The sequence below is a fragment of the Hermetia illucens genome, chromosome 2, assembly GCF_905115235.1.
Source record: "Hermetia illucens chromosome 2, iHerIll2.2.curated.20191125, whole genome shotgun sequence".
Classification (NCBI taxonomy): Eukaryota; Metazoa; Arthropoda; class Insecta; order Diptera; family Stratiomyidae; genus Hermetia; species Hermetia illucens.
In genome coordinates this window covers 4,122,455-4,139,801 of record NC_051850.1, presented here as the reverse complement: position 1 = coordinate 4,139,801, position 17,347 = coordinate 4,122,455, and the positions used below count along the sequence as shown (strand labels likewise).

The window sequence follows — 17,347 nt, the reverse complement described above, 5'->3', positions numbered from 1 at the left end:
AGTTGATGTCATAGCGGAGCGCTAGTGTACAAACTGCATGTTCGACAAAAGGAAGAACTGGAGTCCCTTGGCCCGTTAGATCACCTGAGAACATTGAAGCAGTGAGAGCGTCAATGTTGCGATCGCCTCGGCGTTCTGCGCGCAAACACGCATCTGCCCTTAGACTATCCGATCGTTCTGTGAGAAGAATTCTTCGTGATGATCTTCATTTTCATCCCTATAAGATGGCGATAGTGCAGGAACTTTCAGAACGTGACTTCAATTCTCGGATGAACGCGTGTAAGCTTCCTCTTGATGTCGTTCCCGAGGGTGCTATTGTTTTTTTTTAGCGATGAAGCCCATTTTCATTTGTGTGGGGCGGTTAACAAACAAAACATGCGCTACTGGGCTGACACCAACCCTCGAGAATTGCATCAAAAGCCTTTGCATTCACCCAAAGTCACAGTGTGGAGTGCAATTTCCTCAGCTGGAATTATTGGTCCCTGTTTTTTTGAGGAAAATGAGGTTACAGTGACAGTGAATTCGGACCGGTATGTAAACATGCTACAGAATTTTTTTTTCCACGGCTAGAAAATTTGGATGTGGGGGACGCTTGGTTCCAACAAGATCCTTATCTCAATTAGAGGCGGTTTGGAATGGTCGGCACGCTCTCCCGATCTGTCCCCTTGTGATTTTTTTCTATGGGGTTTTTTGAAATCCCGTGGTTATGTGAACCGTCCAAGAACCCTACAAGATTTGAAGACCAACATCCAAGAAGAAATTGCCAACATAACACCTGCTATGCTAACAAGAGTCATGACAAACGCCAGAAATCGGTTTACGCAATGTATGGAGAATGGGGGACGTCACCTAACAGATTTGATCTTCAAAACAATGTAAATAAAACCTTTAGACATGTACCTACATTATAAAAAATAAATAAATATTTTCCGATGCATACAATAGTTTTTACTGAGTTTTGAAAAAAGGTAGTTATGCTGCCGCACCTTGTGTAATGACGGAAAATGGCACATAGCGTATTGAAGTAAAATGTCAGAGGAGGATATGAAATCCAGAGTGGAGTCTGTAGGGTTGCATTTTGTCATCGATACTTTTCCTTCTCGTTATCGGTGACGTCCTTCATGCTGCCTTATATGGACGATGTGGAGGAAATCAATGGCATCTTTCTTTAAGGACGTATACTGATCATATCTGCGTTCCTTCTAACCGTGTCAAAGAATTGGCTCTGGATTTGTAGGAGGCAAGTAGAGCCGGACAGATTGGTGTTTACCCCACTAAAATCAAGGTTCTCAGTTTGACTGTTTATTCCAATTTTCCTATTTACATCAATTAGTAACATTCTGTCATATCTGGGCAAGGAAGTACTTTTGAATCGAGCCAGAACGAATAGAGGGACTCACTTCCTTTCCCACTATACCGTCAATAATTGTTGAATGATAAAATGCATGGAATAGTTTCGGATTGAATTTTACTTCAAGTTTAATTGCAATAAAAGGTATCACATAAATTTCCTAATGCATAAAATAGAACCTAAAATAATTTTCTAATTATTACTTTGCAGCTTCAAACAATAATCCAAACTGATATTCAAGTCCGGCTTGAAACGATTGACGAGTCGCAATAAATTCAGCTTTTTATTGCGTGAATTACTTGATTCCAGCTCATATAGCGTTGATAAGTTGATGAGAAGATTTTCATTTAATGATTTCTGGGGATTCATGTTGATCGCTTTCTCAAATAAGGCAATTGCGTCTTTCAGTTTCCCGGAATAAAGTAGGCATACTCCCATGTTGTTCAATAACTGGAATAGTAAAGGAATTACATTGAGTGGAATGAACAGTAATCCAGTATTCGCTTGAATTTGATATGAGCGATACCGTTCCAAAGATTGAGGCCAAAATAATTTAGATTACTGTACTAACCATTGTATTAGTTGGGTCAACATTCAGCGCCTTCTGAAAATTATTATGCGCTTCGAAAAAGTCATTTTGGGCTACAGCGATCAAACCTTTATCAACTAAATCGCGAAGATCAGGTGTTGCGTTCCTGTAAAATTATATTTGTTTATATAAAAGGTCAAAAAGAAAGGGTTTAACTCCAATACATGTCCTTCAGTCGCCTTGCTTCTGCAAACTTATGTTCTGCTCCAAATACATCCCCAATTTGAAGATAGATTCGTCCCCAGGCGGAGAACATGAATCTTTTGTCTTCTTTGGATAATTCAGGTTGAGCTAAAAGTACCTTCATGATGTCATCGACCAGACAGTAGTCTCGCATCTGTTCCAATAACAAATTAGTGAATTAAATTTGGAAGTTTACTTCATTCAGTGTCTTGAGATAAACTGAATTCCTTACCAAAATGCCACAATTAATAATGGAATGTAATACTCGAACTTCACGCTTTCGCCAAAACTCATAACTTGGTTGATCGCTTTTAAAATGATTTTTGATTTCATTACACAACGCAGACAATTCTGAGAGACGATCCATTGCGGTTTTGGGTGATCCCGTGTACATTGGTATCTCGGCTAGGAGAAGACGAAAAGAGAAGCACGCCATTGATCCTTTTTTGCCGCCGTACATTTCGTGATAGAACTGAATGCAGAAGCCAACGATTTTATGCATTAATATGAGTGTTTAGAGATATTTTTGGGGAGGGAGCTTACGTCATAGTATACATCACCGCTGTTCAGTTGACCAAAGGGTTCGGCTTCTGATTGTAGGAGTTCGTATTGACCGAGCTTGGTTAATAGGGCGAGTCGGGTGAACCAAAGCTGCAAGGAATGAGGACTGTGTTTTGCTGGTTGTCCGGCCCTTCCGTAACCTTAAAATAAAATATATAACATCATGAAAAGTTTTGAACGAGACATAGATAAAAAATCCGGTAGGATATGCTAAACACAATCAAATCAAATACTTGGTAGGTGAAGGTTACACGAAATGTGCAATTCTTTTCTAGTGAAGATGGGAAAAGACGTAACCTTCGTGTCGAAATCCTTGGTGGACGACTGACGAGTTCTGGAAGACTTCTCGGCAATCGACCATCAATACATTGCCTTCGAAGTGATGGACACAAACTCTCGGTGTGCGCCACCCCGGCGATCTTTCTGTGCATGAAACGTCGCGAAAGTGAAGCTAGAGCCGCGCTGGAGGGTACTCCTGAGGTCGGTGCGCTGCAGCTGACACTATCGTAAATTCACTTATGAACCTGATAACGACAACCTGCGGCGCCTCCATGCTCAGGAGGGCATCGGGGCGTGGCAAACCTTCCATAGATTGGTGAGCAGTGGAAATCGCAGAGCTCCGGAAGGAGTGTCACAGGCTCCGCCGCTTAATACAACATCTAAGCGACTGGGAGGAGGCATGTACCATAATCACGGGGTACAAATAAGCCAAAAGGAGACTTCGCAGCACAATAAAAAAGAGCAAAGCTCGCTGCTGGCAAGATCTAGTCGACGAGGTAAATGGGGACCCGTGGGGACTCGGTTACAAACTGGTAACCCGAAAAATCGATGCTCTGCGGAAATCCTGTTCACTTAAGGCCGAGCAGATGAACTGCATTGTAAGGGCACTATTCCCTGCGCATCCCGTATGGGACGATGACGTCCGCGCGGAGAGTGCAGAGGACTGTCCACTTTTCTCTATAAAAGAGTTGGCACAGATAGTCCTCTCTATGAAAAGCAAGAAGGCGCCAGGACCTGATGGTATTCCAGCAGAGATATACAAACTGGTATTCTAACAAAGGCCAGACCTACTGCTCGGCGCATTCAACGCTTGCCTGAAAGAGGACACCTTTCCTGCTCGTTGGAAGTGGCGAGGCTTGCCCTGATTCATAAAGGGAAAGGCGACCCCGAGTTGCCGTCTTTATACTTCCCACTATGTATGCTTGATACTGCTGGAAAAGTGCTCGAAAAGCTCATCAGAATAAGATTCGCTGAAGCGATACGCGCTGCCGAAGATTTATCTCCGCAGCAGTTTGATTTTAAAACAGGGAGATTCACAGTTGATGCTGTCATGCAAGTCGTGGATACTGTTCGACGAGCGGAGACACATAACCGCCGAATTCGACGGTTGGTGCTTCTCGTAACGCTTGACGTCAGAAGCGTCTTTAATTCCGTAAGATGGAAAGACATTCTAGGCACACTAGACAATACTTTCAACGTGCCGAACTATCTCTTACAGATATTGAGGGACTATCTGAGGAACCCCTCCCTGCTCTCTGAAACACTAGAGGGTCAAAGGAGGATGGAGGTCACGTCGGGGGTAGCACAGGGATCCATCCTAGGGCCGGACTTCTGGAACACTACCTATGATAGTCTACTTCAACTCGACATGCAGAAGAATCGCGCCTGGTCGGCTGTGCAGATGATGTCGCGACGCTTGTTGTTGGACGCACTGTCGAACAGGCAAAAGCAGACTCAGCAGATTGATGCGACGGGTAAGCGGATGGATGACTACTCATGGTTTTAGCGAAACCGAAGTAGTCATCCTGACTAGGAAGAGAATTTCGCCCCTGCGTCCCATATCGTTCGGTGAGTCGATAATTGAGTCAATACCAGCGGTAAAGAACCTCGGGTTGACTCTTGACTCAAAGATGACCTTTTTTGAGCAAATCAAAGCAGCAGCAAACAAGGCTGCAGCTGGAGTTTCGGCGTTAAGTAGGCTAATGGCAAACATTGGGAGTCCTACCTCTAGCAGGCGACGTCTCCTGATGAGTTTAACGCAGTCTATCCTGCTCTACGCCGCAGAGGTATGTGCTGACGCTTTAAACAAGGAGGTATATCGTAAACGTCTCGCGCAAGTACAGAGACAGCAAACTTTGCGGGTATCGTCTGCGTACCGCACTGTCTCTGAACCGGCCGTGATGGTGATCGCGGGAGTGATCCCCGTTGCTTTTTTTGCAAAGGAGCATCAAGCCATATACAAGCGCAAGGGAGATGAGCCAAGGGAGGTTATTGCTCGTGAAGAACGGTAACGCACTCTAGACGAGTGGCAGCTCTCGCGGCAAAATGAAACTAGAGGCAGATGTACTGCGCGGCTTATCGGCAACTTAGGTGCGTGGGTGAATCGGAAACATGGTGAGACTAACTATTTCCTTACCCAATTTGGAAAGGCGCGATCTCGGGTTGTGTGTTTTGCAATGGAGTTGTGGACGATGCCCACCACACTTTTTTCTCTTGTGAAAGGTGGGATGGGGTTCGTCAGCAGCTCTATTTAAACACAGGAGATCTCTCTCCAGACAACATTGTCGAGTGAGGAGTGCTGACAGGTGGAGCCGTGTAACCCGTTCGGGCCCTTCTCGTTGCTAAGAAGATAGAGCTCGATCGGTGGAGGAGCTGGATGGCAGGGGGTTCGTTGAATTGATAGTTCCCTTCCTCTTCTCCCTTCCCGTTGGCGAAAGGAATTTCCTGATTTGGAACTGCGACATAGAACATGAACACGGTAAAGGTAACTATAAAAATCTTTACTGTTATAGCTCATGTACGACAATATGTTGATAGTGTGGCCATTTCTGAAAGATACCATGACGCCATTAAAGAAGAGCGATTTGATGACTTTTTGATGAAGCTGATTATTATCTCAGTTGACAGCACGTTCCATTTCTTTATCGTCCATGCATCGAAGACAGGTTGCCTCGATGCCGAGAAAGACGTCTTTTGGATCTACTCGGCACAAAAGGCAAAGACAGGGCCTGTCAATGACTATATCGTTATTGTGTTCAATGCTCATTGGCATGACGGTATCCTTAGGCCAAAGAAGTAGAAGATGGCCCTTAATAGCGTGATTTCGCGGGAGTTTGAGTGAAGATCTGAGGTAGGAGAAGCACTGATTAATGATGTTATCCGTCATGGGTCTTTCTTCTCGATCGTGGCACTTGGGTCCCGAGCTTTATGGCTCCATACGCACGGCCAAGTCGGCATTTTTTCAGTTTAGGCTTCGGCCGTTTTTTTCCGGTAGGTCTGCGCGATGTTTCTTTGACTGCTTTCCAGGTTCCTGCGAGGTAGCATGCATCAGTTTAAGGACACGTAAAGTTTTGTCAAATAACATATGAAGAATTGAGCCGTCCTCCTCACATTTGCGGGCCTGACTAACACAGGAAGCTGTAAGCCCGTGTCTACGCAAACCTTCAGTGGGTATTTAGTATCTGCAAGCGGATATTCACGGCAAATTTTGCCAACTTGCCATCGAATTGATAGAGTACCACGGCTGGCGGCCGACCAAGAGCTTAATACGCTCCTGAAGCAAGGACCATTTTTAAAACTCCAAAAGGCCGCTACTTCAAACACGAGCCTCTCGGTTGTATGCGACACATCTTCAAACGACCTCTGAATAGCGTTTGAAGAGTTATTGCGTACAAACGAGATGCCCATGCCTGGAATAGCGGCCTTTTCGAGTGTCAAAGATGGTCCTTGTTTCAGGAGTGCTTTATACAACTGCTAAGTTTATAATGAAAATTATGGGATTGCCAAGGTCAAACGACCATCCTGAGTGGCCGAAGATGATCTAGAGGGAAAAGCTAATCCAACAATCTAAAAAGTTAGCGATATCGACCGTGAAGATCCGCCCGCAAATACTGAAGCTACATCGGAGTGCTCGGTCGGCACGTGCTTGCATGCCTCTGTGCTAGTCAGGTTCTGGAATGTGGGATGGGAAGGGGGGTCCTTTGAGCGCTACGATCCCTCAGGAGTTATTATTCACCAACTTTTTAGATTTTTGGATTAGCTCTTTCCTCTAGGTCGTCTTCGGCCACTAAGGACCATCGCAATCCTATAATTTTCATTACAAATGACGCCCAACGTGGGGCCCAATATTTCCTGGATTCAGGCCTAATATTTCTTATTTACAGATTTTTTGAATCTGTGGAAGATAGCCAATGCCGGCTCGCAACTTCATTTTGTGGTGTCGGATAGAGAATCAATAGATTCTGAACATTGTTTCCGGCCAGGCTTCACGTAGTTTTAGGTTTCACGCCTCAATTTCCTTTCCCCCTTGTAAAGTAGAATTTCCTGCTCTATCCTTCGTAGAATACTACAAGAGCTAGTCGTTTATTGTGTTTGTTTTTGAGACTTAACGTCTCGGAGGTAACTGCCTTCGGGAAGTCTTTGGATTTACGGGCCTTTGTGGCTATATGCTGAAAGGTATTGTCGTCTGAACTTCTGAGGAGTGTCCTTTCCTACCTTTATGTGAAACGGCTATTTCTGCATTTCAGAATTTGAAAGGCTAAATATTCTTTCTTCTTCGTAGGGATGAAGTGACGGGTGAGATGAATCGTTGATGGAATACGGAGGTAGTCGGGCGCCGTTCCGTCCTCAATGATTTATCGGCGCTTTGTTCTTTGACTCCAAACGAGGAAGATTGAATTCTCGTAATCTCATAATTTTCATTACAGGAGCACAATATTTCACATGCTGGATTACCCTTGGGCGAAACCCACAGCGTTTTTCTGGCTTTCCATCCAGGACGATTGTCAACGTTTGCCGATACTGCGTCATCTGAGTAAATCGTTATACGCGATGGCCCAAAGTGTTCCCGATATCCAAGATGCCAGCGGAGACCATTGCCTGAGCGTTCTTTGAAGGTGGGATTTGCCAACTGGGGATGCCCTTGCGGATTACCACGAATTAAGGCAAAGAATTTGAATCGAAGTTATTCAAGTCGCTTAACGAATTGACATAGGTTTAAATCGGCTCCGCACTACATCGTATCACGCGTCGGCAAACGGACTCGTGCAGTACTTGGAGCAGTATCTGAAAACAGCGATTAGATGCCCAACGTACTTAAGTCTTGTCAACAGTCCTCTAAGGCACAGCTGATTGGCATCAGGATATTGAAAGCTCGTTATCGGTGAAACCCTGCGATTCTCTGAGAGTTTTTGGTCAGGTTATTCAGGAACTTAGCTGTCGTTTCGCCCAGTTGAGGTCAATTTCACTCAAATGACACGAGCAGAAAACAATATTTATTTTCAAGGAGTTGAAAGAGGCCACTTATCTGCATGTACGCCACTATGCGGTGGGGAACTGTCTAGAAATGCTCTATGATGGCCACTATAGAGTTGTTAACCGAACCGATAAAACTCTCGCAATCAAGCTAAAAAGACAGAACAAGGTCATATCCATCGATTGGCTTTTTCTACCGCTCATCATCATGGAAGTCGATGTGTATTTACAGCGTGCACCTGACACACCCCAGGCGCTTAATACCCAGCCACCGCCGCAATAAGCGATCCATGATTATCGACCAAATCAGCAACTTAGTGACAACCAGATTTAACCGCAGCAACAACAACAGAATATGTCATCATGGCGCGGATTGGCTTCAGTATTGCAATCTTTGAACTTAGCCACCGGCGGGACAAGACCCTTTTCGGAGGTATTGTTTGTGCGCAATTGTTTCTCAATAAATAGTTGTTCTCGTTAGAACCATTCAAATTGTTCTTATTTGCAGTATTTGACGGGGGCCGATCAAATCCGAGTCTGTAAAGGACTCATCTGAAGGGGCCCTTGGAACGAAGCCTCACCGGAGATTATCTGATACCATGAGAACCGGGGTGGCCCTCTGAGAGCATATGTTCTAGGAGAGTATCCCTGAAGGCTATGCCCTTGACCCGGTTTGTTATGGTTCGCCTCCTTGTGGGAGTTTCAGGGTGGTTGCGGTCTCAAGCCTGGAGTTGCGTTGTACAACTCGGTAGAGCTGCGACAAAGGTGTTAGATAGGTCTCGCAACCACTGATCTGATGGCACTGCACGATACATATGCGGCTTTTCGTATCCTATTTAGCTTGTTCCTACTTTATTTCCTGTGTAGCGTTCCATATAATACAACCGTAGCACGGCTGCGTACAACCAAAAAACCGTACTCGTCGAAGGTCCTTTTTACTCATGAAAATCTCGTTACAAACGTAGGCGGCTCCTCAAATTTCAGTTCTGTGTTTAGGATCACACTCAGGAATTTATATAGGAGGAAATTTTTTCTTTTTCCATCAGCAGCAGCTCCATTTTCATTGGATATATGCTGAGTTTGTATCTTACAGGACAGGCGCACATCCAGCCATCCTTCATGATTCCACTCATAAGAGACGAAACGCTTCTGACACCAATATCACCATCATCTACCAATATCAACCAGAATACCGGGGAAATGGCGCTACAATGAAGGATATTTTGCTCATAGGCCTGGACACGTAGCTACCTCCTAGGCGGGATTGGATTATCCTGGTTCTTAGCATGGATACTATTTATCTAATCCTATTTTTGTCAGAGCCTCCTTGATGCCTTTGGTACTAACGTTGTTCTATGTTTCCTCCATATCCAGGAAAGCAGCTAGGGTACATTGTCGGTAGGGTAGCGACTGCTCAACTGTGCTAATTACCTCGCGAAGAGCGGTCCCTGTAGATTTGTCTTTGAGTTAATCGTGCTGAGATTTGGAAAGGCTCGCTCTCTCGATGACCAGCTTAAATAGATCTCCAGAAAGGTTTCTAGGGGTTTCAATACGAAAAGGGTGGGGCTGATTGGTCGAAAGTCTTTTGATATGAAAACTACGCTCGTATCCCCTGGTATGTGATAGATGCCTACAAGCCAGAGAATAGCCCTTTTTAAGGTTTTGTGTAAAACAAAACCTTATTAAAATCGATTCAATGTCTGTCTGTCTGTCTGTCACACGCATTTTTCTCCAAAACGGCTAAACCGATCCGAACGAAATTTGGTGGACAGATGGGAACTATGAAATCCCACGCATACAGCGAGTGGCATAAATTTAGGTGGAGTTTAAAGGGGGGCTCCCCATACATGCAAAAGGGGGATTCAAAAAATTGTTTCAGCGGATATAGTTGTGTAGGGTATCAAATGAAAGGTCTTGATTTGTACTTTCCGAAACTGACATTAGTTTTGGCATAAATTGCAAAGTGCGTGAGTAAGGAGTCAAAATGTACGCATTTGAAGTGAGACAGGACTCATTTTCGGAAACTACCCAACCTAAAAATCCGAAAAAAATCGGGGTGGTGCGCCTAGATGAAATCTAGGCCTCAAAATATGTCCCATTCCGATATCTGTTCAAATAAACTTACTAATAGTATATTACTACTTTTTAGAAATTTACTGAAAAACCCCCCTTAAATTCATCCTAAGACTTCCAAATTTTGTACCAACATAGGGGACAATATTTCGTATATATGTGCTAAATTTCATGGAAATCAAGCAACTAACGCCAAAGTTATAGCAGTTCAAACTTAGCAATTTCGCGCGAGTTTACTGTTTCCAAAGCCATGCAAATCAGATGCTGACGTCATAATTACCCGGAATAATTGACATTCGCGTGGAATATTAAAGTCACATTTATGAAGAATCTATTTATCTGCAGCCCTTTTTAAGGTTTTGTGGAAAACACTTATGTGAAATCTAATCTTCGAGAGATGTCCCATTCCGGTATCTGCTCAAAAAATTTACTAATAGTATATTATCAACTTTTAGAAATTGACTAAAAAACTCCCCTTGTTCATCCTAAGTGTACTAAATTTTGCACCGACATAGAGGACAGCCTCGTGCATACACATGCCAGGTTTCATGAAAATCCAACTATTAGTGGGAAAGTTATAGCAGTTCAAACTTATCAATTTCGTGCTAATTAACAGCATCCTAAGCCATACAAATAAGATGCTGACGTCATAATTAACGAGAATAATTGAAATTCCAGTGAAATATTAAAATTCCATTCAAGAAGAATCTAATTCTCCCTAGCCCTTTTTTATATTTGATGTTGGTTAAATTGTTTTCATTCGCTAATAATATTAAACTGAGAGCGTGAAGCGTATGAGGTTGACCATTATCAACACAGGGCTTTCCATCAAATGATTTATTTAAATCGCTTTCTAGAAAATAGAGGGCAATGGAATTTTTAGCTATATTACACGGAGCTGTCGTGCACTCGTCGCTCCTCATATCTTTTTCTTTTTCTTCAGCCTTCAGTTCACAAGCGGGGTCGGCTCGTGATGATCGGTTTCGTCATTTTATTTTATCAAATGCCTCATCAGGATGTAATCGCGAGATCTTTAAATCCCCATCCAGCGTATCAAGCCACCGTTGTTTTGGCCGGTTTTTTGGTTGCTTAGCATTGCTTTCGATGTTCTGATCAATGCTGGTTGTTGAATTCTCGTTAGCGTGAATTACGTGACCACACCATCGAAAACGCCTCTCTTGCAGTTTTCCCACGATCGATGCAAACCCATATCGATTGCGGATATTCTCATTTCAGACGTAATCAAAACGTGTCACGCCACCAATGCAATGGAACATCTTCGTCCCATTACCGCAAGACGCCGTTCATTGTCCTTTATAGTCGGCCAACACTCAGAACTATAGAGAGTGGCAGACGGACGACATTGCAGTAAATTTTAGATTTGGGATCACAAAGAACACCAGTTGGGGAATGCCACTTCATCCAGGTTGCATTAATGCGTGAAACAATTTCATTACGCAGTTCTCCATTGGCTGATAGCGTTGACTCGAGATATTTAAATGGCTGAGGTCTGGCAATGGAAGTAACCTGCCTTTCGAGATACTTAAATCGCTCAGTTCTGGCAATGGCAGCAACCTGCCCAGAACTGAACGATTTCAATATCTCGGGTCAATGCTATAAGCCAATGGAGAACTACGTTATGCTCCTCACATAGGGAAACACAAAACCTTTTATACCTGAAGCGTCAAGCTTCCGGTTTCCCGACTTGTTTTATTTTTTTTTTGGGGAGGTGGAAATCTTCAAAAATCACTGGCCTGGACACGCCAGCGTGTGGGATTCTTACCCACTAAAACCACCCCCGACTCCCTCCAAGCCCCGCGGAACCACCATAAGGTATTACATCACAGGGCGGAGTCAGCTCATTTTAGCTTCGTCCCCTTTCGTCTCTACGCGGCGTACGTAACGCGCTTTTCTGATCTCCTCTGCCTTTCGCAGTTTGCTCTGGATAGATACGACCATGGAGTTGATCGCATCCCAGTCTTCCTGACATGTTAGCATTCTTCGTACCAAATTCTCTGGCACAAGCACTTCTCCTAGAGTCTCCTCTAGGTTCTTCCTTTCCTCCACAAACCTTGGACAGTGGAAGAATACATGCTCTGGGTCCTCTGGGACTCCATCGCAGTTTGGACAATGGGGTCAGGTATCCAGTTTAAACCTGAACAGGTACTGGCGATATCGTCCATGCCCCGTGAGAAACTGAGTAAGATTATAATTAATCTCACCGTGCCGTCTCTCCAACTACTCCTTGATGGCAGGGATGAGCCTGTGTGTCCACCGACCCTTTCCCGAGCGTTCCCAACGCTCTTGCCATCTATTTAACGATCTCTCCCTTTCGGCGTTCTTCGTCTGCGATAAAGGAGAGATAGACTTCGCATTATATATATTCGTCATCTCGTCTGCCAAGATGTCAATGGGCATCATTCCAGAAATGACGAATGTTGCATCATCTGAGACAGTCCTGAATGCCGAGCACACTCTTAGGGCTGTTCTTCTGTAGAATGAACTCAGTTTGTTACCGTTAAATGTAACCTGCAATGCCTTTCCCCAAACTGGAGCCGCATAGTGCAGGATCGAACTCACTACCCTAGCTATAAGCAACCTGGAAGCATGCCGTGGCCCTCCCACGTTTGGCATCATTCTTGCCAGGGCCACACTCGCAGTGGATGCTTTGTCATAGACATACTGCACATGTTGTTTATAGCTAAGCTTCCCATCTATCATCAGTCCCAAGTATTTGATCGCAGGCTTAGAAGTGATTATATGATTCCCAATTTGAATACGGGCAAAATTTCTTTTACGGCGCTTGGTGATAAGGACCGCTTCCGTTTTTTCCTCCGCAAGTGTCAGACCAGAACTCTCAAACCAACCCTTAACAGCACTGATCGCTTCGCATGAGTATAACTCAGCATCTTCGAGATGCTTTGCGACAACAACCAGCGCTATATCATCGGCGTAGTTCACCACCGTGGCTTCCTCCGGAAGGGGAAGATTAAGAACATCGTTGTACATGATGTTCCACAGCAGTGGGCCCAGTACGGAGCCCTGTGGGACACCCGCGGAGACAACGTACTCTTGGGGTCCGTCATCGGAGTCATACCAAAGCCTCCGTTCTTATAAATAGCTGTTGATAATACCTGCAAGATAAGCGGGAACACCAATCTTCGCCAGAGATTCCCGTATTAGGTTCCAATTGGCCGAATTGAATGCATTTCTCACATCCAGGGTCACCACTATGCAATATTTGCTAGTACTGCCCCTTCCGTGGATTGCATTTTCGGCCAAGCCAGTAACCATTTTGATGGCATCAATGGTTGATCTGGCTTTACGGAACCCATACTGCCGATCTGAGAGGCCTCCCTGGCTCTCAACAACTGGGAGTAATCTATTATAGATTATTCGCTCTAGCATTTTGCCCACAGTGTCCAAAAGACAAATAGGTCTGTAAGAGGTTGGCTCACCTGGTGGTTTGCCAGCCTTAGGCAGTAGCACCAACTTCTGTCGTTTCCATAATGTAGAAAATATCCCCTCGGACATGCACGATCCTATGACTGGGAATGCAGACAAGGGTGGCTTTGAGTGTGTTGCCTAGATTATTCAGAGCGGCTCTGCTGCGCCCCACTAGCCTTGAGGATGCCGCCATTGAGTCTTTTTCTTTAGTTTTTGTTCCGCTCACAAGGGGGGTCGGCTCGTCGTGATCGGTTGCGCCATTTTATCGTAAAGATCTTTGTAATGGATCATTTCGGGTTACAACGATTGCTTTCTTTGCTTCCTGGTTGACATTCTTGGAAATTCGCCAAATGAACAGCATTTTTATCGCTACTGAGTACAATGCTTTAATGGCTTGGCTGTCGGTCAGAATGACTAATTTATCTTTGGTGCTTGGGCCAGTATTTTCGCTTGCAATACATTGGCGTATCCTAGAACATAGCACGACTCAACTACACTGTGCGTATCCGAGAATACTTGCTGGGTCGTAACCCCGCAACACATAGCCTACCGTAAAATTTCTTTTGGGGTTCGGCCAGCGTGAATCTATTGGGATGTCCCAAGTTCCTGTGGAATTTTGCTTAGGATGTTGCTGCGGCCGTTATGCTTCTCTACATAACATTCAGATTCACACAGTGTGACAGTCTTAATATGAAGGTTCAGGGGTAAAAGAGCTACCCGAGTACATTGGAGGAACCCACTGAGCAGGACTGCAGAGCCGCAGTGCAACTTGCAAGCTCAGTTCTTTGGATTTAATTAAGCTTGATTTTCCGGTAAGGGCGGCCACTACTCTAATCTTGCTAATAACTGAGGGAAACATCCTTGACACCAATATCTCCAAGGCGTCGGCATACGGCACTACTTTCATTCCACTCCTGTCCAATATCCGTACAAATTCATCTATCACTATCCACTAGAATACCGGGGAAATGGCACCACAATGGCCACAGCTCTGGTCGAGGGCTATCTTCCAGATCAGATTGTATTATCCTGCCTTTTAGCATGGATCTATCTATCGCAGAAGACTTCCTGTTTTATTTTTATTAGAGCTTCCTTGATGGCTTTTCTTCACTCCCCCAGTCTCCAGGAAGGAAGCTTGGGTATATTGCCGGCAGTGTAGTAATCGCTCAACTGTGCTAACTGCGTGAGGAGTCGTTTCCGTTGATTTGCGTATGGAGTAGGCGCGCTGAGATTTGGAAAAGGACGACTTCCCCATGCTTGTCATTAAGTGGATACCCAGGACGCGCTCTAGGGTCTTCAACAGGTAAAAGATGAGGTTGATTGGCCGAAAGTTCTTCGTGAACTTATGGCCACACTTACTCGCTTTTGTCAAACCAAGGCAGGGGACAGCCCTTTCTTGGTGTTTTCGAAGCATGACTGGAATTACGATGCCCGGGCCCGAGAGAAGTTGTTTATATAGCCCAGATTTTCTTATGCTCGGTGATTGCTATTATCAAACAATTGAGGCTGCATAACCTCTCCTCTTTGCTTGCGGGAATGGTCGTCTGGGCTTCCATTCGGGGGCGTTATGACTGTTTACAGATGGGCTTCTGTGTTAGCTGTCCAGAACTAAGTATTTCGAATAGCATCCGATATATCTCACCCGCTACACTTTGCTTTAAGGTTGTACTCCCTTTTCTACATATTCTGCGCACCGTCAACCAAATTTTATTATTTGTGTTTTTCCTCATGACCCCATACCTTGTCCATATATTGTCAACAATCGGCCAGTCAAATTCACGGCCGCCCGGAAGCACCCGGCTGAAATCAGTCGCCTTAATCCCCGTTCATCCTGCGTGACATCTCCAACTGTGAGTACGTGACGCTGACTCAGTTCGGGCTCCCCTAAATGCAATGCGACCGCATCTCTGATTGGGTCACTCTGCAGCACGGGATAAGATAAAGGTAATTCTTTATAATTGAGTTCTAAACAGAGAAATTTACCAAATCATTAGGCGACAAAACTCCCGGCAAAGTCAATAAAGGCGGAATCCCAGGCTCAGTGTGCGGAGGCAGCCAGAAGTTCCTCACGTCTTCAGACACTCTAATGTCCTCCTCGAGCTCCGGATTTTCAAAGTAATCAGGTGCCTGGAAGCTTCCATTGAAGTTATTGTGAGTAAGAGGATCAGCTGGAATGCAAATATTTGAAAATCTCACTTAAAACTACATCATTGGTAAATAAAGTCAAATTAAGCCTTACTTGCTCCACTTTTAGGAATTTCATCGAAGAAACTTGGCGGGTCATTGGCAAAGTAATGGCTTAGGGACGGACTAGTCGCCGAATTGTCCATGACGATGAATTGTTTGCGTAAAATATGAAGCACTCCCAGCGATTTCCCCAATTGTAGCAGTGAATGACTTGTTATCGTTGTCAGGTGTCACCATCGCTGTTAATCTGTCAGGTTGACAATGAATGAGCAGGGATGAGAATGAGATAGAGCTTTCTTTGTCTTTCGCACATGGTGGAATCTGCATATTGTTGGAAGATGTTTTGCAGACTTCTGCAAAGTGTAGGAGGCGCGCTTTTGAACAAAAATTATGAAATACTTTATGATTATGAATTAATTATAAAAGCATAGAAGATTGAATTTCCTCTAAAAAAATCGTTAAAAAGTATTTCCAATATTTTAACCACTGTCTTTTTTATCCTACCGTCCTCACGCTTTCGAATGAGGCTGCAAGGGACTTATTTGAAATGGTTCTTGTCATAAAGCCTAGCATGGAAACGGGAAGGCCCTCTGAGAGCTTAATTTGCTGAGCTAATCACGGCGGGGCTTTGTTCTGGTTTCCAAATCAATCTGTGTCGGTATAGAAACAAAAGATTAAGCCTACACAGCAGGTACTCACGTTAAAAATCTTCATGTCTCTGTGGAAAAGAATACTGTTTCCTATTGTCCAGAGAAGGCACCCCGCCTGCCTCGCCAATTAATGTAGTTCTGTGTTCACTGTCCGTCAGTTTTATCGAAATGTGAGGGGTTTAAGAATCAAGCTGAAGGCCTTCAATATATCGGCGCTGGCTCAGAAGAAACATTTTTATTGGTATTTCTGAAACTTGGCTTGATGAAAATATACTGAACTCTGAATTCCGCGAAGGGGTATTTCATTTTCCTTGCCGAATTCGCCTCATCCTCCTCTGGCGTACCATATGATTGTGCTGTCCTACGTGCTTCCTTGCCATTGTGTTAGCCTTTCCCATCTGTACAAAGAATTGTATGACAACTTGCGGAAACTCTTTACTGCCAAATTCCCTCCCTCCCTTTCTTCCTCTGTAGAGATTTTAACTTCCTAATGCTGAATTGGCCTAGCCGTCCTAGCCTTTCTAATGCTTCCAGCAATCTCTTTCACTCTTCCCTTCGACTTTCTTCTTTCATGAACACATAGTCTGCCCAGAATTTCAATACCTGCAAAAATTTCTCGGGTCGCACTCTCGATCTCTTCGTTTCCAGCCCCCTCGAGCACCACCTCTCTCTGCTTCTTCGTCCATTTCGCTATGTGAAAATTGACGCTCAACACCCTCCGCTTGAGTTTAATGCAGAGCTTTCTCGCTCAGCCGCCAAAACTCCGGGCTATTCTGTTAAGTTCAACTTCCGGAAACTTTGACGGTCTAAACTCAACCCTAGCGTCAATCAACTCGGAACATATATTATCAATCTCTACGTGTGATCAAGCTCTTGGCAACTTTTATAATATCCTGTCCTCTCATTTTACGTCTCTTCTTTTCTTACTTGTCTTGGTTCTTACCTAACTTGGTTCACCACGGAGACCCTTGATAAGATCCGACTGAAATGTGTTGTGCGGAAGAAGTTTCGGACTTGAAAGAATTACATCGACCATGCTCATTTCAAGGCTCT

General features: G+C 44.4%; 1 protein-coding gene across 1 annotated transcript; it reads right to left on the bottom strand.

The window, feature by feature from the left end:
• Positions 1-1,451: 1,451 nt before the first annotated feature.
• LOC119650250 (trafficking protein particle complex subunit 12) lies at positions 1,452-15,888 on the bottom strand. The gene is made up of 8 exons (XM_038052840.1): positions 15,697-15,888; positions 15,441-15,625; positions 15,198-15,378; positions 2,667-2,824; positions 2,356-2,595; positions 2,105-2,277; positions 1,923-2,046; positions 1,452-1,801 (listed from the first exon to the last, which is right to left on the bottom strand). The coding sequence occupies exons 1-8, from the start codon at positions 15,785-15,787 to the stop codon at positions 1,544-1,546; spliced, it is 1,410 nt and encodes a 469-aa protein (XP_037908768.1). The 5' UTR covers positions 15,788-15,888; the 3' UTR covers positions 1,452-1,543.
• Positions 15,889-17,347: the final 1,459 nt, after the last annotated feature.

Coding starts and splice junctions, on each gene's coding strand:
- LOC119650250 (XM_038052840.1), bottom strand. CDS start 15,787: ATGGACAATTCGGCGACTAGTCCGTCCCTAAGCCATTACTTTGCCAAT. Junction 2,825..15,197: donor GTTGACAATATATGGACAAG/GTATGGGGTCAT, acceptor TTTTATTTTAAG/GTTACGGAAGGGCCGGACAA. Junction 2,278..2,355: donor TTATTAATTGTGGCATTTTG/GTAAGGAATTCA, acceptor TTATTGGAACAG/ATGCGAGACTACTGTCTGGT.